The sequence below is a fragment of the Rutilus rutilus genome (genome assembly GCF_951802725.1).
Source record: "Rutilus rutilus genome assembly, chromosome: 6".
NCBI lineage: Eukaryota > Metazoa > Chordata > Actinopteri > Cypriniformes > Leuciscidae > Rutilus > Rutilus rutilus.
In genome coordinates, this window is record NC_140214.1 from 16,675,636 (window position 1) to 16,702,321 (window position 26,686).

General features: G+C 36.6%; 1 protein-coding gene across 5 annotated transcripts in view; it reads right to left on the reverse strand.

Annotated features, from left to right (window-relative positions):
• Positions 1 to 26,686, reverse strand: part of astn1 (astrotactin 1) — a 242,840-nt gene that overhangs the window by 123,545 nt on the left and 92,609 nt on the right. For all 5 annotated transcript variants that reach the window (XM_084410826.1, XM_084410825.1, XM_084410824.1 and 2 more), the window contains 4 exons: positions 26,117 to 26,254; positions 15,903 to 16,053; positions 6,792 to 6,958; positions 3,466 to 3,660 (listed from right to left, as the gene is read on the reverse strand). In XM_084410826.1, coding sequence (XP_084266952.1) covers positions 3,466 to 3,660; positions 6,792 to 6,958; positions 15,903 to 16,053; positions 26,117 to 26,254 — 651 coding nt within the window. The remainder of the gene's footprint in view (positions 1 to 3,465; positions 3,661 to 6,791; positions 6,959 to 15,902; positions 16,054 to 26,116; positions 26,255 to 26,686) is intronic.

A 26,686-nucleotide genomic window follows, 5' to 3' on the forward strand; every position in this document is an offset into this window, starting at 1 on the left:
TGTTGAAAGATACAGTACAACTTACAGAAATGTATATTCCTCATACACAATATCGACCAATCAATCAAACAAAGGGGTCAATAAAACAGCTGGAGAACAATTGTCACATAACATTTACCTCACGAAAGCCATTTAATGACCATAATAGGCTATAGCACGTTAGTTGGCTAGAAAAAAGAGCTATAGAGAGTATTTTGCTAAATATGTGTACCATATTACATATTTATTATATTTTTACTTATATCATTAACACTAGAACTCCCAAGGCGGTCATTTTGACCGTTTTTAAATTTTACAATGTAATAACTTTGTTAAAATAAAATAAATGTGGCTGTAGGACTCTGACTTTTCCTAAATATGTGTATATTTTATTCTGACACTGTTATTTTATTAAAATCATAAAACACACAACAGTTCTGACTATTTCTACCTAGAACTACCATAACGGTCATTTTGACCGCACGCGTTATAGATATCATAAGTCCGCTATACATTGCAAGTTTCGCAGAGGTATTGCCATACTGAGGGACTTCATCATACGACTGGCGAGCGAACTTCACTCCGACAACATGGAATCAAAAGCCATACAACTGGAGGAACTGCAAACAAAATAAAACCAAGGAGATGTATCAAATGTCACAACGTGTGTGGGAGCTGCACGCGAAAGGCGGTGTTTACCGGTGTGGAATGTGCGCGTAAGCGTCAATGATGCGGTATGTTTGCACCGTTCAAATGGGCAGTTAACATGATTTTGTTCGTTAATATTTTTTGTTCACTGAAACTAATCGTTCTGTAGCAGTTCGTTTTCTTGTTTAGCTAATGTTCACGTTTTTTTCTTAGCCTTTTTGTGTGTGTACATTTTCACATTCATTTGAATTAAAATTGTGTGTCCTGTTTATCATCTATCATTGTAGATCCATTTATTTTTAGATTTTGTATTGATTATTGAACTTATTTACAAACAGGGCATGAAGCTTTGACGTTTCCTAACTTTTGTACGTGTCTATTCACGTGGTGAGTGCGGTGAAAAAAAATATTATTTTGATGCAAAATGTTCCTCAAATAGAGGCAGCACCTGACAGGGCAATCTTTCTTTTGTGCTTGTTTTAAGGGCTATGACGACAGGAATTAAAAGCTTCATTGGAAAAGAGAAAGGTTAACATGTACAATAGATATTACATGACGAAAATGACGTTCAGTACGGCCATATGAACGTCAAAGTACGAACGGTCAGAATGACCGCTATGGTCGTTCTAGTAGTTATGGAATTCCGGTAGTTCTAGTGTTAAATAAAGTTGTTATTATAAAAAAAAAACGCATTATATTTAATTTGAGTTATTTTTAACCTTAAATAATACTGCCAGCTGATGGGGCTCTGTATGTTTACAGCATTAGGTGATTTTATTTTTTATTTTTCTTGAGATTAGGTACATCTTGTGTACCTAATATTTATCCAAATGAGTCAATATTAAATCAAATCACAATAATTGAATTGAATTGAAATAATAAAAAAGCGTAGCTTACCAGAAATTGTACCATGTAAACATTGTAACATGTTGTCACTAAACCTAATACAATTCAGTTTAGTTACTAAAATGTTAGTGACAATCACAATACACTTATTGTGATGCAATTTTTTTTTTTTTTTACATCCCCCCCCCCCCCCCCATGCCATAAATCTCACTCCAAGCTAAACTCAAAAGTTGCCAGCTATGCTTTATCAATACCAAATACGGCATATTATTTATATAAAATAATATTTATTGAACAACATTATTCAAATTAACAGCAATAGCTATTATAAAAGACAATAGGAAATTAACAGAAGTAAACAATTCAGTCAAATGTACTTGCAGCACTCTAGTATAGGATTTAAGAGAAATATAGCCTAAATATAAAGTTATGAAACTTAATTTTCCCCTTAACCAAAATCGATTTGCTCTGGAACAAGTAATAGATTAATAAGACCAAAGATTTCCCATTTGATAGACTCCAAATGAATTATATCACGTTTAACCACTATCTACATAAGCGCCAGCGGCAAATTCCCAAAGGACTGGACGAGATGAAGCTGTTCTCTGCGGGTACATGAGCGCTGAACCTGGAGCTCGGATCTGCGAAAGTGTCTGAACGGATATATTAGTCACATATTTGCGGTCTAAATAACTACATTCTCGCCTAAAAAAACTCTTAAAACTACATTTGACACAACAACAGTAGTATTTTTTTTAAAGTATGGTGGATTTGCTCGACCACCATGACAGTCAGAGTGATACAAATGGTGAAATGGTTAAGAGTGCTGTTACTGGGTGAATATCACAAGGCTGGAAAAGGCTCTCAGTCAAACAGATTCGAGAACCAGAAAGAACCGTTGTGAGAAAGAACACCACAGACACAGTGTTATCACCATGGGAAATTCTCAGAGTAAAACTGGGAGTTGTGAAAAATATGATACACCGGTGAAGTTTATCTATGTATCATCTTTTTAATCATTTTATAACTGTATCATATATCTCTTTTAATTTCTTTTAAAACTGTTTTAATTTTCCTTGCTTTTATTTTAATTCCTTTCTGTAAAGCACTTTGAATTGTCATATTGTATGAAATGTGCTATATAAATAAACTTGCCGAGCCTTGGCTTGTATATAATATGATATATATAATTGTCACCATTATGTTCAGTTATATTCAGTTCATAGCGTTTTAGTTTGTTTTCATTCCTCACATGTGTTTCCCTGTCTGTGTTTCCCGCCACTGATCACATTAATCACAGCTGCTAATCATTTAGTTAATCGCCACTGTGTATTTAAGTTCCTGCCTGTGTTCTGTCTGGTGTCCGGTATTGTTTGTGCGTTGCACGCTGTCTTGCCTGCTGGCTATGTTTCTGAGTTATTTATTAAACAACCTTGTTACCTTTCAATCATCTCCGTCTTCCTTGGATCTAATCGTGACAATAACATGTTGAGTATTAGAGACTTTTATCATATTGGTTTACCCATCATTATTTGAAAACCATATGGCACTTTCTGTCAGAGATGTGCTGGGGCGGGTAATGCATGCAGTGCGGGTAATCCTACGACTTGTAATTTCCTGATCACATCCTTCTCTCTTTTCCCTATCATATCCTGTCACTGTCCTGTCAATATAATTGGCAAAAGCTCCAAACTAAAATAAGCCACTGAAGGTCATGTGTTATGTATCAGTTAACTTAACTTACCAAACCTAAACAACAGCCCATTGAACCTGTTAAGATCACTGTAACATACAGTACTACAGGCTCTAATGGTATATAATTAATATTTCCGAAATGAAAATAGGAACCAGTGATTTAATAAATCAAATATAAAGAGAAAATTCAACACAACATTTCACACTATCAGCACAATCTTGCTATTAAAAATGGGTGAATATAAGTCATCTGTCACCCTTGGCGCTGGTAAAATCAAGCACATAATAAAAGTTCACCTGAAGGTGGCCTTAAGGATCTGTCCTGATGTAATCTCTTTGGTGTGGTTATTGTAGCCATAGAAGAGGTCCCCAAACACAGTCTGGTTGGCTGGGATGTCAGCTGTGTCCCCACAGTCCACTCCCTCAGTGCAGGCTTCTGACAGCGGCTGACATGAGCGGCCGTCTGATCCTCTCTTATAATCTTCAATACATCTGCAAACATATGGCAATGAGAAGACATGAGAGATAAAGGGACAGAAGAAAGAAGCGTTGACCTGCCAAAGTAAGATAATACTTGCCACTACTGGTCAAAAATGTATGAACCACAAATTCATTCTTTATTATTACACTTTTCTTCAATTTAGAATAATAGTAAAGTCATCAAAAACTAATATAATCAGAATATGGGACCAACAACCAAACAAGTCAAGTCAAGTCAAGTCAAGTATATTTGTATAGCGCTTTTCACAATACAGACAGATTGTATCAAAGCAGCTTCACAGTATTAAATTAAATAATACAACAAGGTTTGTTTCTAGTGGAATTTATTGATAAAATCAAATTAAATATCCCCAGAATATCCCCAACTGAGCAAGCCAAAGGCAACAGTGGCAAGGAACCGAAAAACTCCATCAAGTGACCTAATGGTGTCCTAAAACTCCATCAGGTGACCCAATGGAGAAAAAAAAAACCTTGGGAGAACCCAGGCTCAGTCGGGGGCCAGTTCTCCTCTGGCGTTTATTAACTAGAGGCCGGATTGTAATTTGAACTGTAAGATTAAAAATATTATATGAATGCCTGGCTGAAGAGATGCGACTTTAATCTAGTTTTAAACTGGGAGAGCGAGTCTGAGCAACGAACACTATCAGGAAGGCTATTCCAGAGTTTTGGAGCTAAATGTGAAAATGCTCTCCCTCCTTTGGTGGTTCTGGATAGGTATGACCAAAAGCCTTAAATTAAGTGATCTTAAAGAGCGCGATGGATTATAGGGCGATAGAAGATCCGTTAAATAGACTGGAGCTAAGCCGTTTAGGGCTTTATAAGTCAGTAGCAATACCTTGTAATTAATACGGAACTTTATAGGTAACCAATGCAGTGATGATAAAATCGGTGTTATATGATCATATTTTCTTGATCTAGTAAGAACTCTAGCGGCGGCATTCTGGACTAACTGTAGCTTGTTAATTGAGGATGCAGGACAACCGGCTAATAAAGCATTACAGTAATCTAGTCTCGAGGTCATGAATGCATGAACTAACTTTTCTGCATCAGAAACTGATAGCATATTACGTAGCTTAGCAATGTTTCTAAGGTGGAAAAAGGCGGTTTTTGTAACATATGAAATATGATTTTTGAAAGACAGGTTGCAATCGAGTATAACACCCAGGTCTTTTACTGTAGAGGATAAAGTAACAGGACATCCTACTATATTAAAGTTGTATTGCGAGAGGTTTTGTGGGCGGTTTTTTGAACCGATAAGTAGTACCTCTGTTTTGTCTGGATTTAAATTGTAAATGTAAATACTACAATCTGTATTATGTAAAGCAACAAGTGTACATTTTGTACGAATATGGATTCATGGATTAATAAAGTGTTATCAGTTTCTAGTTGCGTGTTTGTTTGTTACAGTAGTACAACATTCCAATCTACCCAGAGGTACAGGTAATGATCTCACAGCGTAGCATCCGTCATGAATATAAGGTTGACAATTCTTTTTATTTACTGCAAAACAGTATCATTCTAATAGTGTGACAGCACACAGGAGTCGTTTATATTTATGGAACTTTGAAACTTATCTGTCATGTCTGCACTGTATTACACAAGCAACAGAGAGAAAGAGGTGTCAGGGCTTAAACGCTCAGTCTCACTTCTCTTGGTAAAATACTACAGTTTTACAGGAAACTGTCATCAGCGTAGGTGAGACACATCCTCTCAGTTGCACATCCGAAACACAGACAACGATTTAAGTGGCTTCAGATTGCCTGTCGCATTATCAGGATCTCCAGAGAAAAAGAGAATTATGCGCATTTGTCACCTTTAGTCGATGCAACGTGCCTATAACAGTCAGCGAATGATCTCAGAGAATTTGATAGGGAAAAAAAAAGAGGGGTTGTTTTAGCAGGGAAGAAGGTGTAAGAAGGATGCTATTTATTCTGACTGGGTCATATTCTCTGCGGCTGGCACATGAAAGTTGAAGGAATGGTTAGTGATGTGTTATGCATGTGATGTCATGTCAGAATAAAAGCACTTCCACCAAGACATGACAGGACAGAAAAACATTTGAGTTAAGTTCCCTTAAAAAGGCAGTAGCGTTTAAAAGTTTGGGGATTTTTTATCAATAGTAACAGTAAAGACTTTTACATTGTTAAAAAAAATCTTTCAATGTCAAATAAATGCTTTTCTTTTGAACTTTTTATTCAGAATCGGGAAAAAAAACATGTATGATAGTTTGAGCAGCACAACTTTTCAACATTGGTAATAATAAGAAATTTTCTTGAACACCAAATCAGCACATTAGAATGATTTCTGAAGGATCATGTGATACTGAAGACTGGAGTAATGATGCTGATGAAAATTCAGCTTTGCATCACAGAAATAAATTACATTTTAAAATATATTAACATAGAAGGGAATGAGACGCTGTGTCTGTTTTGATGAGGCTATGGGAACGCTCCTGCTAGAAAGATGATGACTGTATTTTTTATTAAATAAATGCAGTCTTTGTGAGCCTAAGAGATTTCTTTGAAAAACATTTTAAAATTCTTACCAACCCCTTACTTGAGACACTGAGTTTATTTTGAGCCCTGCAGTCACACCTAATATAAAATGCAACTTCTTTTCCATTTTCTCAGTGTGTGACAAAATATGTTTTTTAGCAAGCTACATAAAAAGAATATAGTGGCTATAAATTTAGCTTGTGCACATTACTAACCACATTTTTTTGCAGGTGAATGTGTGATGGTATTAGCATGTTTCAGCAAGTTCAGGTTTGTCAGTTTTTAATTTAAAGCCATGTTCACGCCCAATTTAAATATACATAGAGACAGAAATGTGGGAACAGGTAAAAAGTGTGGCAATTCACACTCAGACACAAACAGCCACCACGGATTAAGAAAGAATGTGTAAAATTAGTTACTGTAAGGTGCTGTGAACTGCATGAATAATCAACTGAACTAACCATACTAAAGGATATTATTCAGAAATTCAGTCTTTAAAAATAGCAGGTGTAACTACCAGAACACTTCCTGCTGTTTTAAAAATGCATGACTGTGACCATGAACTAAATATTTGTTGAGAAAGCCCTGTTAGCATGTCCAGTATGTGTGTAAAGTGTGTAATCTCACCCGCAGAACATCTGGATGTTGTAGAGAGTGGGGTCCTCCTCCAGAGGTGCCAGCTGCTGAAGGCACAGCTGCTCGCAGCCCCCATTAAAGCCGTCAGAACAGTCAATACCAATGTGGTGGTCATAGCAACCGGTGCCATCTTTCATCGGGCTCAATCCAGGAGGACACTGAGAGAGAAAAATAATACAAAATGTCAAACATTCTCTGATGTGTCATAATATCCCTTTTATCTTTGGTATGTGGCAATTGTAGCATACATGGCTGTACCACAGCCATAAATAATAATACATAAGCTGATAGCAGAGCTTATCTGATTATTGCTTATGCCTGTATTACAATGTGCTGTACTATTATGTATCTGTGTTCACAAGTATAGGCCAGTTCACAATAAAAGCAATATAAACGTTCCTGAATGTCTGGTTGACTTTCAGTTAATATACAGTAGAACTCCAAGTTTGCCATTACCAAAAGAAGAGAGAGACAGTATGCAGCAAATATGCATATTATAAATATATGTATTAAACGTATGAGGTATATAGTGGCATAAACCTTTCTGTGGAAAAAAAGGAGAGTGGGAATGGAATTAAGACACACTGCAGGCTGGTCTAATTATTGATTTATTTTTTAATTACTTTTTGTTGTTGTTGTTGTTGTTGTTGTTGTTGTTTTCTCTGTCTTTTCCACAAGCTAGCGATGCCAAGTTCACACAATGTTTTATGTCAGTTGTTATAAGCTTTATAACCTCCTTCTTGCAGCGGGTGCCCATACAGTAGATGCTTACATGAAATAACCTGCAAATGCTGAGAAATGTTTTCTTGCAAATAACCACTACCTAGAAAGCCATATTTTGTAACGAGAAAGAAATACAACTGAAATACTTCATTATTTTGGTTACAGTGAAATTTCTACAAAAGATCAAGCTTCTCTACAATTAGTCACTCACTATTCAAAAATCATTCAAATGAGTTTGAAAGGGCATAATTTTCTGTCACAGTGGGTGTTGATTCACGACTAAGCAGCTGTTATAATAAAAATGCATTAAGAGAGCAAAATTGTATAGCTTTAACAAAATGAAACTAAAGACTCTTTGTCCTATCTGATAATTAAATTGGTTATTGATACAAGGCCCTTAAAGAAAAGAAAAAAAGCATAAACAACAAATCGGTCCATCTCACCGTTGTATAAACTTCACCACCTTGCTTCCTCAGTTTGTTCAGTGGCAGGATGAGTGTAAAACACACACTTTCTGACCACCACCTTTTCATTTGACCTCATTCATATTAGGGATCAAAGCCCAGATGTTGGCAATGCATCTTAGTAGCACATCTTGTCCCTGGATGCATCCGTATTGATTTTGTCAGTAAGCTACATCTGACAAGACCCCTGATTTATTACCAGCAATGTAGAGAGCGCAGGGCACTGAGTCTCTTAACTCATCTGTGGCAGATTCCTTAAATCACAAATTCCCAGTTTGATCAGCTGAACAGAAGACATTAGAGGAAAGGGCAGGGTTGTTCGACAGAAAGCAAAAATTTCACATGATTTAACCGCTCATATGACAGAGCTTTAAAGGTGCACTACTGAATGAAAATTTTGAATTATTGAGTTCATAAAAAAAAAGAAAAAGAAAAAGATTTTTGTTTAAAAATGTCACGATCCCGGTTCTGTGTCTTTTGTTTGTATGGACTTGTATGCTGAAATGTATTTTGTTCTCTTGTTTCCATGTTCCCTTCCTGTGTTTGGTTTCTGTTTCACCTTGTTGTCGTATTAGGGTTCTGTCATAAAGCACACCTGTAATTCATTATCTTTGATTTCCTTGAGTATGTAAGCTCTTATGTTTCAGTAGTGTTTTGTTAGTCATTGATGGTGTTCATGTGTTCGGTCGGAGGGTGCTTGGACGTTCTTGTTTTCTCCGTGTGTTCTTTGGATTGCTGCTGTAATCCTCGTGTGGACTGTTTACCTTTTTCCCGGTCTGGATTATCTTTGATTTTGTCTTTTATTATTAAAACTGTGCATGCACTTGGATTCAATCTCTGTCCTTATCCCTACACTCTAAAAACTCCTGGGTTATTTCTTCAACCCATTTTCTGGGTTATTTGTGTTGGGTTAAAATTATGGGTTATTTTTTCAGAGAGTAACCATTTTCTGGGTTATAGGGCTAATATTTTGACCCAATTCATGGGTTGTTTGGGTTTCTGGGTTATATTTCAAAGAGTAACCCATGTTCTGGGTTATAGGGTTGGCTTTCTCTCTCTCTCTCTCGCCCGCAGTTGTTCTGGAATTTTCTCACAACAGTCGTTTGAAATAACCGTCGCTTTCGCGCTCGATCCGTTTTGGCCTGTGCTTCATCGGTGCAACTTCATCTATATTCAAGGTAAGAGAGTATTTTCAGTGTTGATGTAATGTAAACTTTAATGTGTCCATCCCTGTTGCTAGTTTATCACCATTTGCTAAAAAAAAAATACGTTGAGACTAGCGTTAGCCATGGTAGCGCTAATTCTGTGGTTGGCATGTAGCCGTGGCTATCACGACAACATCTAGGACAACTCGAGGTAACGTTATCACACACCGGACGCGATTTTGAACACGGTCCTGAGCCGTTGCTGGGTGTCGCGCATAGATACACTATATATGTAACGTTATATATCTATGGGTGTCGCGGACAGACGCCGGATGGCGCCGCCGGTGTGTGTAACGTTACACTCATAGAGAATAATGTGTTCGAATTTTAAAGACGCGGCACTGCGCTTCGCGTCCGGTGTGTGAGCCCCTTGAGAGACTGCACGTCCGGTGAGCGATACCTCGAGTTGTCCTAGAGACGCGACGCGGCGCTTCTCGTCCGGTGTGCAAACCCCATAGCCGCGGCTACAGAGCGACGAGGCAACACAATAGTTGAGTTATGTTTTCCAGCTGCGCCGTGCTTATCATATTATACAGTGCTCTACTGGCTGAAGTAGTGAGAGTTAAAGAAGCGGGTCAAGTCTTCAAATTGTTGCTAACCTCTATATTGCTATGTTTTCTCCAGGTCATCTTGAATGGACAGTTTTGTCGCTGATAAGCTAACTGAGTGGCAGCTGTCTGAGGTGACAGAGAATTTTAGAGGTGAGCATTTAACTCTTATTGCCCTTATATCATCATCTCTCTATAACGTTACCTACATTTTTTTTAATAAGACTTAAATGCGTCAGTGCAAGATTTTGTTGTGCCTTGTCTTTAAGCTGTTATGCATAAGAATGGGCAAGATATTCACCTTTGCATTAATGTCATTACACTTTTTAATGAAAGAAAATATGTCATTCACACAAAATGGGTAACGTTAATGCTGCAAAAGAACCACATTAGTTAACTAGCAATTTGGGCCACGTAAAAAAAAAAAAAAAAAAAAAAAAACCCGCCACTGCATTCCCTTAAAAGTGATTATTTGTTAGCTTGATAATGAAAGAGTGTCTGGTGATGAGTGGTTCACAATTGTCTCAACTTATTAACAATACTCATGTTGTCTTGTTTTCTGTCTTTCAGATGAAGACATAGATGAGGAGGCATTTCTTCTCTTTGATGAGGACACTATCAAAAATCTTGTCCCCAAAGTTGGCCCCAGGCTTAAATTCCTGAGGCTCTTCTGAGAATTGTTGTTTATTTTTCTATTTTTTATTTCTAATATTGTTATTACAGTGTGACCTAAAATAAATAGGAAAATAAACATGTCCAAGTGTGTGTTTTTTCATATAGATTTTAATTTAATGCAATAAAAATGTAAAAGTGCTTGAAGTGTGTAATATAATGTAAAACAAAGTTTTATTTTCTGAAATAAGGCATACTGGGATAGTGAGGTTAAGTTAGGTTATTTTTGACCCAACTCCTGGGTTAAAAAAGGATCAACTAATTTTTGGGTTATTTCTACCCAGATGTTGGGTTTTTTAAACCCAACATTTGGGTCAGGTATTTAACCCAGAATTTGGGTCAAAAAGCATAACCCAATTTTCTGAGTTGAAATAACCCATAAATTAGTTGGTCCCTTTTTAACCCAGGAGTTTTTAGAGTGTATGCACCAGTTACACTAAGCTAGACAGATGAGGACAAGAGTGCATTATAAATAAAATGTGATTTTACCAAGTCGGAAATATTAATTTTATAAGTTAGGGATTTAGTGTAAATGCATATGCATTTTTTCAAAACCACCTATCCTGTAGATAAATAAATACATAAATAGATTCAGTTTGTACTTTAAGAGGCAAGAGAATACAATATTTTGGGCAATACAAATATATTCAGATTGAAATATATTAAATTAAATTAAATATGAAGAGTTCAGATGCAAAAGCCTCTAAGTGCCATCTGAAATTTTCTTCTAGAATGATCATTTTTATCAAGCTCGTATATTTAAGTTCAATAATTTCACTTAAATGGCAATGCAAATTACCTATTAATTGTCATTTAAGTGAAATTACTTAACTTAAATATACAAGCTTTATAAAAATGATCATTCTAGAAGAAAATTTCAGATGGCACCTAGAGGCTTTTGCATCTGAAGTCTTCATATGCTATATATATTTGCTATATGGGCAATGCAAAGTAAATGTCCTTTGGTAACTCTACACTGTATAGAAAAACCATGCCACAAGATTTTTGTACATGGTACATTTTCTTAAATAGCCTTTTTAGTGGGCTAAAATATAAAATGCCTCAGTGCCAAGTGAGGTCAAATACATATTTACTGTGATTGATTCTGCCTTCTATTCCAATCTTTTCTTTGTGACCAGATCTAAAAAGAATGAATGAGTCAAAGCATTAGTGTGAGGAAATGGGCAATTTATAATAATTATTTAAAATGCACTGCTCAGATTTGAAGAGAAAGAGTTACCAAGGAAAGCATGCATGAAAATGGCTAGAACATAGCATGTCCAATTCAACAAAACAAACAAAAAAAATCAGCAAATTTGTTCTGGAATGCCCTCGTGTCCATCTAACAGTGAATAATGCAATTCCTGAGTCATAGTTCAATATTACTGCAGTCTTCTATCTGAGCTCAAAGCATCCTTGATTGAAAAGCACTTTGTAGCGCAGAGGACATAGTGAGACAGTTAATGAAGTCATGAAGGTTTTAAATTCAAGATAAACTGAAAAAGCCCTGAACTACTGAGCCTTTTAATCTCATTTCCAAATGGGGATCTAGTCCCACAGCTTTCCAAAGCTTAAGGGAATTGCCCATGATTTTGTCATATAGGAACAAATCCCTTTCAGACTGTCGGATAAGCTATGCAAATCTAAAAACTGCAAATAAAACAAAAAAAGCCAGAAAGGAGGGAAAGAACAAAGGAGACAGAACAATTATCCAATTTTCTTTTTCCATGAGAACCATAGACATATAAATTATTGATTATATATAGGCTAAGCAGACATGCACTGCATCTGTAGATCTGAAAATTGTCATGAACAGTTGCTATAGAAACATGAGCGCGTGCGCGCGCACACACACACACACACACACACACACACACACACACACACACACACACACACACGCATACGCACACGCACACAAATAATAGAATTCAACATTAACTGGACTGAATCGTGCCAATGTGGAAGAATGACAGGTGCTTTTTTTCTTGCCACATAAACTCATGCAGAAAACCACAAGGTATCAGAATTACTGACATACTTTGCAAAATGTCCAAATTGTTAGAATGTGCAAAAACAAGTGTTTTTTTTTTGCACCCTGAAAATTAAACAACAGGTTGTCATTATTTTTAACAGTTTTGCACTGCCTACTGACTGCTACAACAAAGCAATCATCAACTGTAATTACTGTATAAAGCTTAAATTAAATTTAAGAAAATGAGAGACAAAACTATACCAATTAATTTGACTAATAATACTACATTTAATCAATGACAAAGTTAACAAACTAATTAAAGAAAAAACAGAAAACAATTTTGCCTTCCTGGTAAGGTTTTTGCAAATAGAATATTTTTCTTTTTATTTACAGTATGGCAATGGTCAACCTGAAAGTCAGAGTCATATTACAAATCATGCTTTGGGACTATAGCTCGCTACATTAGCATGGCCAAGAATCCCTGCTGGCCCAGACTGTCCATCTATGGCAGACAGTCACAGAGATGGATACAGTCCTCTTAAACCACCTTTTGATCCTGGGAGGGGGGGGAGGGGAGGGGGGGGGGGGGGGGGCAGTGGTGTTTCCTCCCTGCTGAGCATCTGGATCACTCCCACAGAGTTTGCACTCAGGAGACCTTTGCCAAGTATTGACTAGGAACTCAGAAGTGCTTAACAGCCAGAACATGATAGGAGACAGAACAGCTTTTGGGGAGATTGTGAGCGGGTTGTCGATGGAGAGATGGAATGCTTCGGTAAAAAGCAGAGTACTCTACCGCCAAAGGATTTTTCTTTCTTTTTTATTCTTTTGAAAATGCATATATATATATATATATATATACTGTATAATATATAAATATAAATATTTGTAATTATTAAAATCTGAAAAACATATATATATATTTTTTTTTCTCTGTTAATAGGTTGTTTGGCATAAGACCCCTACAGCACATATGCATTACCTATGGAATTCATTGCCATTCTGATTGTATACACTGGTAACACATAATTCATTCATATACAGACAGCTACTGTACCAGTATCTGTCAGCAATATCAAAAAGTCTCTTGAGCACGCTTGGCTGGCTCGCTCAGATCTAGAGAGGATCCAATTTGTTTTTCATGTGGACGGCTGGACGGACGACGGGCACCCCGATGTGTCCCACAAAAGCACTCAACACCTAGTGTGCTGGCGGGAAAGGAACTAATTAATCACATCATCATTTAGCGATTATCAGTGTATTTCCAAACTAGTGCACTGTTCCTCTCCCCAGGAGTGCTATACATCAGCTAGACAGAGCAGATCGGAACGAGTCCGCTCACGCAGACTGCGATATTAAAACACAGAAGCAGCAGTGGCACTGCTGTCCTCAGACAAGGTGATAATTGATTAGGGGGGGAATGAGGCTCTCTGGGGGGCCCGCAGCGAGCTCTTATGATTGGACAGATTGAAGCATCATTTTTATAGCTTCAGTCATCTGTTAATTACAAAACATCGAGCTATGGGCTCAACAGAAGGGAGTGTTCTGATTATGAGGAGCAGGATGAATTTAAAGTTGAAATTTCTGCGAAATATTGAGGAGGCCATAACATCTGTTTCATTAGCATTAGGTTTAGGGCTGTCCATCCAGCCTTACTTGCAAGGCAGCAATAAAATATATGAAAATAGATGCAAGACATAAGAGATTAATCAATCACATTTCAGTATGCAAATACATGTAAGAAAGGAGGCCCAGTAGAATTCAGTGTTACACCTCATCATACTCATCATAAATCCATCCTTACAATTTAGCCTCCATCTCACGAGTACAACACAGAAGACACAGAAACTCATTAAATTACTGTTCAATATGATCTACAATTGTGATTCAAGGGTAATTTTATTCTAGAAAAAGTTATTTTTTATAAATAGATTTATATAAATAAGAGCTCTACATGTTAGTACAAAACAAAGTGTTACAAAATGAGCCCACTGAAAATATCATCAGACAATACAAACTGCTATGTATATTATTATATTATAATTTGATCAGCCCATCCTTATTTTTGCTGCTATGATTTCCCCCCATAGAATACAAAGAAGCATGGTGACCACATTCAAGTTTAGTTGCAATTTTGACTGATTTATTAAAATATTATGGTTATATGTGGTCAGGATTTGAACACTAAACATAAACTAAACTACACTAATTTAAAGAACTACCATGTTGTTAAAACAAAACAACTTTTAGAGTAGCTTTGAATGAAAGCATCTGCTAAATGATTAAATGTTTATGCAAAACAAAACAGAAAGATGCTTGACACCCATTGTCACTCAGGATTGAGAGGCTTCATTGAAAATCCAATCAATGCAAATATCTCTCAAATTAAACAACACGATGAACAGGAACAGATATCCAATGAGGCTCAAATCCTGATTCGCATGTTTATAAACATGAGCAGGAGATCATGAAGGAAGTGAGTGTCAGAAAGATGGATGAGACACAGCACTTTTCATAAACTCTGGCTGAAACAATCCTCCCATCAGCAAGGCCAGCCAAACACACTTATCATGGAGCGTGCCAGAATGAGAAATCAAGCACTTTAAGCATACCTCAGCCAGATGGTGAGTGAAATCAGAGACCCTGGCTCATTTCATGGCTGCTTAACAGCCACAAGTGAGGAAGAGAGAGTGAGTGTGATGTAAAAGATAAAGAAATGTAAGAAACAAATACGATTTTCCATGGTAAGTGAAACAAACTCCTTCGGCAGACAAGAAAGGCCTAAATTATAAAAGTAAATGCTTTTTATGGAAATTGAGTACAAGAGGGTGTTCTTTCTTCATATTTGCAGAAACATTGTGAAGTATATGATGGTACAGGCGTAGAAATGGCTCATTTTATCTCTGTTTTGAGGCTATGACAGTTTGTAAACAAGTAAACAGGGAAAGCATCAAACGAGAGATAAGAAGAGGGCTGGAAGTGACAGGAAAAAAGATGCATTTGTAATTCCAAAGGGTGACATACAGACAAGGGAACAACTCAAATAACACGGGCTACCAGTTTAACATTTTATATATATATATATATATATATATATATATATATATATAATATATACACACACACATACATATACATATATATATATATATATATATATACACATATACATATACACACACACATACATATATACACATATACATTTTCTGTAAAACTGCTTTGAAGCGATATGTATTGTAAAAAGCGCTATGCAAAAAAATATATAATTAAATTAGTTATTTAATCATCATCATCATCGATAAACATTTTAATTACAATTAAAATAATAATACGGGATAAGAGATTCTTACCATTGAAGCATTTGTAATATGAGCATAAAAATAACAATATATGGACTTTTTCAATCTATCAAAATTATGCATATGTCTTTGAATTAATGAATGAATTTTCTGTAATAAATGTAACTAATTATTTAACATAACATAATTCGTTTCATTAGTTTCAAGACAACTCACCACGCAGCCAGTGGAGTCCAGCTTGCGATCAGAGATGCAACGGAAATTTCGGCTGCAGCCTCCGTTGTCTTTTGAACAGTCTCGCACAGGCCCAAAAGAGTCGAGCAGCACCTCCAGACTGTCGAAGGACGAAGAAATCATCAGCTCCTCCCTGATGGACAATGATGCATAGAAAACTCAGTTAGTAATGGCAGGTTAATTATACAGCAAACTACCTCTAGCATCTTTAGCCATCATTAGGAAAATGCATAATTATATTCTGATTGTTATTATGTTATATTTACTTTGTAGAATACACAGAAAATTACCTACAAAGGTCAAGAACTGGATATTAAAGAGGCAAGTAATGTGAAGTAGAAAATAACTATTCTTTGTCTCTTATACGCTACCATAAATCCAGTTAAAGGGAAAAGCTGTACAGAGCAGCAAAAGTAAACACCACCACTGATGGCTAAACCTTGAACAAATGAACTCCATTGCTCTGACCTTGGTTTCAGCTATGTGACTGAAAATTGCATTGGGTGATGTTTTTCCTCCCTTTCCTAGAGCACTTGAAACATCCAAATATTTATCATTACTATGAAATATGAATGGGCAGTGGTCATGATGAAGGAGCAAACCAGTGACCTTTTATTGTCTAATATATTTTAAGAGTGTGAAATCACCAGGCTGTGGAGTGCTGTGATAAATGGATTCATAGTTCTGCTACTGTGATTTCAGTTTCAAGACAGAAATACTGCCTTTACGTTCCAAGTTGTTTTTACTATTTTTCTGTTATGAAGTGTCATGGAGACATGGTCTGTCAGTGTTTAAAAATTATGTAAATGACAATCAAATAAGTGCATGTATAAATACAAAAAATAAATAAATAATAAAAAAACTAGAGGCTTCTTTTTTCAGATTATGCATTCAGTCCTAAAACCTGAAACAAATAAAGAAAATCCTACAGTATTTTGAAGAACTATTTAAAGGGGATTTGGTTATAAATGGATTTCTCGGCGACGTCATCACTGCTTGCGCACGCAACCAGGAGGCAAAAAGACCCGCAGTCTTCGTACCGGAGTAAAGGGTTTAGGCTAGTAGCAGTGGTGGTGTTGTCGCTAAGTCAAAATGCCAAGGAGTTGTTGCGTAATTTATTTACATGCAGGCCTATCTGTTGTGTTTTATCTGCTCATTTAAATTATATATGTTGCAAGTAATTCCAAATCTAGGCAAATGGAAGAGTGGGACAGAAGGAGGAAGTTGTATGTTATATTCTTTCCATTCATAATTTGACGAGCTGCACATGACAACATAGCACGTAGTTGTATGCATCAAGGGATTTGTACGCTCTAATCATTTCTCTTGTATACACACTTATATATCAGGCCATACAATTGCTGGCCACTTCTTGTCATCCACAATCCAAAGATCGTCATGTATTGCGTAGGGATCCGGCAAGATCTCACCATTGCTGAGAGTACGTTTTTTTAATATAATCGCCACGGTCGGAGGTACTAAGGCTTCCCACATAATCCATCGTCAAATCTTTGATTTACAGTAAAGTAACGTTATATGTGTGCAGTCATGAAATGTTGCAGGTCGTAAAGTAACGTAAACAAGGTCAACTTATATAAAAGCAAATTCGGGCTCTATAGATGCTGCACTGCTAACATTGGCTATTACATTACTAACTTAGTCTAACATGATAATTCATACATGCATCACAGTATGTCCGGATTTTGATTCGTAAACAGTTGGACGTTTTACATAATGTTATATTAATATGAAACACAAACAAACAAATCCAACTCTGAAATTGCAGTTTATTATTGAGTCAACAAGAAATTACAAACAATGCGAAATCTACGTTAATTACAATGTTCTTTTACAGAACTCGGCATAACAGATAGCGTTTTTTTGCCTCCTGGATGCGCGTGCATCCGGTATTGTTTGTATACAAGAAACCTGTGTACAAGTCCACTGGTAAAGTTATTAGATAATCATAAGTAAAACAATAACCAATTCTTTTAATTTTCATTACAGGTTTCCACCTTCTTTCCGAATGTTAGTATTTAAGTGTCTATTGTTACTGCAGTTAGTTTGCTTAATTCTTCAGAATCACAAAATAAAGCTGTACTAAAATGTGTCAATTATAATGTGACAGATTGAAATGACTTTGTTAAAAATAAAGATGGGAATAACAGTATGTGTCCTGCTAAAAAAAGATCAACGAACAACATTTGATTCCTTATAATATGACTTACCATGTTTAAAAAAAAAATCATACCATATTTGTCTATGATATATTGCAGCCGAAGAATAATTGAGATTATTTTTTTCATGTAACAGCATCACAGTTAACAATATCCACTGGGGATTCTCAGTGAATGCCCACCTTACCTAATAAAGAACATTGTGATTCTCACCTCAGGTTCCCACTACCACCAATCTTAGCTAAATACTAGGAGTACCAGGGAAAGCAGACCTTTTAAAGCCGTGATATTATGGTTGTAAGGGGAAGATGTTATCGTAATAAGGCAGAATATATAATGACTCCCGTTCCACAGTAATGAGGGCACTTTGAACAAATTGAGACAAATCTACCTCTGTGAACAAAGCATCTCAATTGGCAGGGCTTAGAACAGAAAGTCTGTGGAAGCTCTAATTAGTAGCTTAACTCCAAATACAAAGCAAGCATTTTCAGACTAGACACTGGAAAAGTGTAGCCTGCTCTTTTCAACAGCGGCAAGAAGTAATTAAAATGAACCTTCACTTAAGACTATGATAAAGAAGGCCATCCAAGTAATAGAAGATTCACTCTGAAACAAATGTGATACATAATACTTTTTTAATCAAAAGCTAAGACACTAATCAGTCATTATCTCTGTTATTGTTCTAAAGCTTTCATTGTTACTGGAGACGTTAGCCACAACTTTGCATATTATTATTATTATTAATATTAACAACAATAATACAAATAATAACATAAAAAGGTTACACTATATTTTAAGGTGTCATTGTTACAGTGTAATTATATATTTAAGTACTGAGTAATATTAAGCAACTACATGTACTTACTATAGGGTTAGGGTAGGATTAGGATTTGGTTGAGGGTTAGTTGCATGTAATTGCATAATTTACTGTTATTACTATGGCAAGTACGTGTAACATATGTAACAAGAAGAATAAAGTGTTACCCATAAAAATGATAATAATAGGTGTTAGATCTATCACTCCGGTCTGTTTATTCTTGGTTGGGTGACAGAGCTCTGACAATTCTTTCTTGTCATTGTGAGCGTGCCGTACCGATCACTCGGACCGTACGCTCTTCTGCCCACGAGTTGTTTTGTGTGCGGAGCATGGTGTGCGGATCCCGGCACTTCGGTCTAGTTTGGTTTTGGTTCAGTGTCGGGGTTTGGACATTCATTCTCTGTGCGCTCTGTCTTCTTGTGCGAGCATGCGGTTTCGAGATCGCTCAGGCTGTACGCTCTTCTGCCCGCGTGTGAAGTTGTGTTCTTTGTAGCATGCAGCTTGTGTTTTTCATTGGCTGCGTGCTTTCATGTTGTCATCCCAGCAAACATTAGCCGTCATTTCACCATATAAGTTAACTATAGACCCTATATAGTCCGGCTATGAGTAACCCACTTCTAAACAAAATAACCTTGAATTTGGTTATGTGTCGTTTTTGCCAAAATAACTTGCGAGATGTATGATATTCCATCATGTAAGCAAAGTAAACAGTGATTACAAGGTGTTCACTAATTTGATTTCTTTGTTATCTAATTGATGACTAGTCTATTTTTGGGCTATGGTTTAGACTTCTAGTAAATTTTCACTGACAGCCCAATTTTGTCTTGTTTTAGCCTAGACGTATGGGCTGTGTTTGGACACGTTTTGTGCAAACACGGTGTTTCTCATTAGCTGTTCTCATTAGCTGTGTTTTGTCATGTTTGTTTCTTTGTGTCATGTGCTCTCCTGTCTATTGTCTCCACCCCACCCATCTTATTATCTGATTATTGGTTCAGTTGCCCCTCCTGTCTCCCTCTTTACCTGTCTTGATTGATCCCTATTTATTCTCCTTGTGTTTGTAGTTGAAATTGTCAAATTGCCAAATTGTCGTTGAATGTACCTCTTGTGTCCTGCTTTGCCTGATCCTGTTTGCCTTTCCCAGTCCTGCCTTGTCCAGTTTTCCACCATGGGGGAGTTTTTGTTTGTTTTTGTTTTTATTTTTATTTTTGAAATAAATAAAACCAAATCTCTGCATCACTGAGTCCTCACCTCATCCCTTAACCCACACCTGACACTTTGAGTAACAAGGGGTCAGCACGACTGCTTTTGGATAACAGCTCAATAAACAAAAAGTTAATATTGAGTAACATTTTAGACAATATAGCCAGTTACTTTCTTTTTTCTCTTTTATCATAATTTTTTTCCCCAAACTAAACCATAGCAGGGCCCTTTGAATGAATCGGTTGAGTGAATAATTCGATGATTAATTTGTGCCAACAGTAAATGATTCAGTGTTATTAAAATATAATTTCAGAGAATGATTCAATGACACTCATTAAGACTCACTCATCACTTCCTTCATTCCTGAAAGAGTAATTGAGCGCATTTACTGTACATGCACATTCTTAACCCGAATAGGCTTAATAAGCGGACAATGCATGTGGTCCTTTATCAGCGTTAAGGTCATAAACAGCTTAAGCATAAACAGATAGACAGCAAGATTTTTGCTTAGATTTCACCCATCATGTAAACACATTAACCTGTGTTCTGTAGGCTAACTGAAGTTGTGCATGTGTGATATGTGAAAGGAAAGCATCCTTACAGTGGATTTAACCGTAGGATACTTGCATTGCCGGGTTATTGGTTTCGGATGTAAACAGGAACAGCGGGTTATTTGAATAAGCAGATTTTTGGGAATTATCAGTGTTTTGTTGCACATGTAAACATGCTCAGTTGTTTGAATCTTAACTCATTGTCTGGTATAACTATTGTAACCTCTAAAAAAGTCACAGAAAAATCACCTGCATTAGCCAGACTGATATTATGTCAGTTGATGTACCTGTACATGTACATTTTAATTTTAATAAATACATTTTAATCTAGAGAGCACAATTAAGCTGCAATGCTGCTGCGGACCCCCTATGATCGCGGACTGAAGAATCCTGCTCTAACATAAAGGCAATGAGGTGCCAAACATCCACAGTACTTGATAGACACCAATACAGAGTCTACACTCTATTCTCTCTAAACTGATTGTTCTGTGCAGAAAAGATTGCTTTTCCTTGGATCAGATTATGCTGCTGGGAAAAGAAGCAGTGTACTGGTTCACTTGCACAACAGTAGCGAAATGTGTTTGCTGTGCTTGAAATGAACAAATATTTACCGTGTGATGTACGATGTCGACAGCAATGCTAATTTTCCAAACAAGCAGGCTCTGACTAGTGCTGGCAATTGCAGTCCACAGACATTCAAATTATAATAAAAATATGTTATTATCCTAATATTTAATTCTCTAAGCAATAATTACAGCTTTAACAGTGGTCAAAGATGATCAGTGCAAGTAATAATATAATTTCCCTCAGCCTTTCACAAGTAGGCTATGCCAAGTCAAAAATTTCTAGACTAAATTCCATCCAATGAGCCAGCCAGTTGTTTTTTTCTTCAATAGACCTAGTCTTAATGACACCCCTATGGGTTTACATACAGTACTACAACCGATTCAAATAGTCCTTAAAGGGATACTCCACTTTTTTCGGAAATATGCTCATTTTACAACTCCCCCAAGAGTTAAACAGATGAGTTTTACCGTTTTAGAATCCATTCAGCCGAACTCCGGGTCTGACGGTACCACTTTTAGCATAGCTTAGCATAGATCATTGATTCAGACGAGTCCAGTAGCATTTCTTTCAAAATGACCAAAGAGTTTCAATATTTTTCCTATTTAAAACTTGACTCTTCTGTAGTTAAACCGTGTACTAAGATCGACGGAAAATGAAAAGTTGCGATTTTCTAAGCCTTTATGGCTAGGAACTACTCTCATTCCGGCGTAATAATCAAGGAACTGTGCGGCCGTACCATGCGTGCAGCAGGCGTAGTGATATGACGCAGCGCCTAAAAATAGTCCCCAGCTCGGTAACTTCTTCCAACGTGACCGGGACTAAGTTTGTCTAACCTATTAGACCTATTTTCAGGCGCTGCGTCATATCACTACGCCTGCTGCACCCATGGTACGGCCGCACAGTTCCTTGATTATTACGCTGGAATGAGAGTAGTTCCTAGCCATATAGGCTTAGAAAATCGCAACTTTTCATTTTCCGTCGATCTTAGTACACGGTTTAACTACAGAAGAGTCAAGTTTTAAATAGGAAAAATATTGAAACTCTTTGGTCATTTTGAAAGAAATGCTACTGGACTCGTCTGAATCAATGATCTATGCTAAGCTATGCTAAAAGTGGTACCGTCAGACCCGGAGTTCGGCTGAATGGATTCTAAAACGGTAAAACTCATCTGTTTAACTCTGGGGGAGATGTAAAATGAGCATATTTCCGAAAAAAGTGGAGTATCCCTTTAAATAGAGATTTACTGTACTTAGAAATCGTAATTCATCATTTACTCACTAATGTCATCTAGATATATATATATATATACAGTACAGAAGAAAGTACAGGTTTGGAACAAGATGACACATTTTTCATATTTTAGTGATCTATCCTTTTAAAGATCAAGCAGTATATTATCTCTATGACGAATGTTCAGCATAACATGGTAAATTTTACTTCGAAATATTCCAGTGCTCTCAAAACACTTGGAATTGAGGCAATACTCAATATGCCCGGGCCAAGGGACTGCATGGCCTGCCAAATTCTCTACAGTGGACCCCGTGAAGCTAGCCACTCTGCGGGAGATCAGTAGGACACACTTAGAGGACCTTTTTAAAAGGAATAAAATTGAGATAGAGGGAAGAAACCATATCCACCATGTACTTATATGGTGTATGTACATGGTACATGTACGTATATAACTAAATAAAACCTTCATGAGCAAAGAAGTTTCCATGAGTTGGAAAGACAATAACAGACAAATTAACAGCCATGGAAACAAATTAATCTTGTGTGTACAGTATGTTAAGTGTGTGTGTGTGTGTGTGTGTGTGTGTGTGTGTGTGTGTGTGTGTGTGTGTGTGTGTGTGTGTGTGTGTGTGTGTGTGTGTGTGTGTGTGTGTTTAAGGACAGTGAGTTAATTAGAGACAGAAATGACTCTATACACGTATATAAAGACTATATCTGACTTTAACAGTTAGGCCTCTTCTAATTAACATCAGACAGTGACATTTATATATTTTTTCTTTCTGAGGAGCACTCTTTATAGGTTATTTCCAACTTTATTTTTTTCTTATGAACAAAACCATATCTATAATTGAATTTTCAAAAGTAACTTTTCCATTTTACTGCCTTTAAGGCCCTGAGCACTGAAATATTTAAAACCTCCTTTAAGCACCAGCTACCATGATAATTTAGTGTGAGACTAATCACAAGATTAATCAATTTTGGGTAAAAAACAAATTAATCAAATCAGCATATGCCCTTTGGCAATGCATTCAAAGCCCCCTGCAAGGTCTGGATAATGTCAAGCCACATCAATTTTGAGGATTTAAAAAAAAAAAAAAAAGGGAAAAACCTCATTTGGTTGGAAACTTTAATCAGCTGCAGTTCAATAAAGAGGCTCAGTGGAATCCATTATCAATAAACCATCCTTATATTTGACAAATCACAAGATGTACCATACTTCTCACAAGGCTAAATGAAATCAATAGGTGCTAAAATTCACTACAGAAATGAGGAATCTCAACAGGATATCTGAAGAAATATACAACTAAAAAGTAAGGATGTAGGTCTCGACACAAGTGTTTTAGAGCTTTATTTAACTTGCAAAGTCTCAAACTGTATCCACATAATGATGACTTTTGTAAACGACATTGAAAGCACAAAGGCTACTTAAAAGTCTGCAACCACAGGCACTGAACAGGCATGTTGCTGTAATTTACTGTAATTATCCAGTCAACCTAAAGACACCCAAGACATCATAGATCAGTAATTGTCCTTGTGGTTTTCTAAAGTGTTTTTTTTTTTTTTTTTAGTTTAGTTTAGTTAAAGGGCACCTATTATGACTCTTTTCACAAGATGTAAAATAAATCTCTGATGTCCCCAGAGTATGTATGTGAAGTTTTAGCTCAAAATACCCAACAGATAAATTTTTTTTACAGCATGTTTAAATTGTCATTTTTGGGGGGCTCAGAAAACCGCGCTGTTTTAGTGTGTGCCCTTTAAATGCAAATTAACTGCTGCTGCACGGCCCAGGGGGCGGAGCCTCACAAGCTCGCGCTCAGAAGAACCAGAAGGACAATCAACAGAAACTCTGAGTTGCGGTGTTCATTTCGACTCGCCATCGGACAATAATGCCCACAGAGCCAGAGAATATATATGCTGTATGAGATAGAACAGGTATAGTGTAGTTTAATTATGGTTATAACTTATTTGTCATCTGCTTTTATCCACTATTAATACAAGCCTGCTGTAGCAAACCCCGTCCGAATGATGACCAAAATAACGTTATACTGATGAGTTCAGTGAAGTTTATTGTACATCACACAAAAGATGAGCGTTAGTTTTACTCCAGAGAATCACTGTAAGACCTGAATAAACACAGTATAAGAAGTGCGTATTAAAGTCTTATCCATAAACTCTCTCTCTCTCCCTTTCATTATCATCAACATACACAGCGAAGTACACAAAACACTCGTTACAACTAACAGTAAACAAATATATACACACCTTTTCAGTGGGTGCTAAATAAACTGGTAAACCTTATATCCGTAACATGACTCGATGAGCTGTCATAAAGTGCGCACTCTCACTTTCATTTCTGCCGTGGTCAGTAACGTTAGTCCTGTCGCTCTGGAGACAGTAAGCTGGATCACAAACAGTACAGATCCATCCTCGAGTAACAACGAGAGTAAATGAAGACTGCTATGTTCATTCTTACATCCAACAACAGCACACCTCAATCGCTTAGGAGACATTCTTGTCTACAGCTGCTCCAGCTTCGAACATTGGCGGACTCTGTGTCCAGCTCACTCAGGGCGGGTCTAGGCTCAAACTGAAGTGTCAATCAAGGAGTCGTGGGAGGGGCTTGCGCAATTCTACGTCACATTGCACCGAATCTGAGAACAGCTCATTCTGAGACAGTGCTTATGATTTATTGAGATTGTAAAAAAAGCACTGGGTGGATTTTTATCATTCTAGGGTGGTTTTGCTCACACACTGCCAACACACATTTATGTTCAAACACCATGTAAAAGTGAATTTTGCATAATAGGTGCCCTTTAAACTTTAACTAGAGTGAAACCAGTGTTTTCGAGCAAGTGCATGTAATGTCTGAGAAAAAACTCACATTTAAATATCATTATCTTTGAAAATTCATTTTGAAATATGGCATGAAAAAATAATATAAAAGAAAATACACATGGTTCAACTTTAATTTTTAGTCAAGAGCATCCAAAGAGAACGAAGTGACCCTTTGCTCAGCTCTGCCTACCTTGGTTACTGTTGCTCTTAGAAAAACTTAATTGAACATCCCATTATCATAGGAATCAACTAGAAATGTTCATGAACGGTGCCGTTTTCAAACTGCATAAAGTGGTAAAAATGTAAACAATATTGTGACAAAACAGTTTTTTTGACAGTTAAATCACACTACTGTTTCTACAACACATTCACTGTGTTAAATACAGAATTAACTCTTTAGTTACTTTCTGCTCTATTTTGACCTGAACCAATACATAAATCAATTGCAACAAATGTAGGTGTTCTTAATGATGTTATGCCTGTTCACTTGGAATTGAGGGGGTGACAGATCCACAGAATTAACTTCTCAAGATTTATAAAAAAAATTGTCAAATTTCCACAAAATTCACTTTCTAAACACCATGGACTTTCAAAGCCTTATATTAAAAAGTTACAGCGCATGTATGATAAAATAGAGGAAGGCAACAGTTGGTAACATTTTAAGAGCGAATGATCAATTGTATAGCACATTAGGGAGGCTGCTCAAGGATTGGTTTAAAACGGTCTGTTTTTATATTTTATTTAGGAACGAATGCATTTTAATGTCACACTCTTCAGCTATTCTTCTTTGAAACTTAGATTGAAAATGTCATCTCCTACCTGACATCCACTGCGTCCTCCATGACAGTCATATCCGTCTTACACTTGGCAGAAGGGTTGATGGCCAGCTCAGCGGGAGGAATGACAAAGCTTTTGCTAAGTGGCAGCCACATGCCTTCTCCAAGAGTATATGTGAATCTGAAACACAAAAAGGCACAGTGAATATTTCGACCTGTACTTCTACATTGTGAGACAAGACAAAAAAAATAGGCATTTGGATGACATATTTAAAGAAAAATAAAGAAAATGTGCTTTTCTCGTGAGGATCCCTGGAGGTTAAATTGAAATTCTGGGTAGGAATCTAAAAATAGTGGTGTCCAGGGTAATAACGAATGACACATTTTCAGACTGAAAAAAGAGACAGGTTATTGTTTATATTTAGTGAATGATTTCTGCCAAGAAAAAAAAAAAATCCATACATCCCCATAAGACTCCCACGTGTAAAGTATGTAAAGACATTTATTCACTTGGATACTTATTGTATCCGCCTTTGCGCACGAGTTTAACAAATAATGTGTTCTTACTGGTCCATCTAAAGGTTTTTTTAGGTTGTATTCTTACGTTGATCGA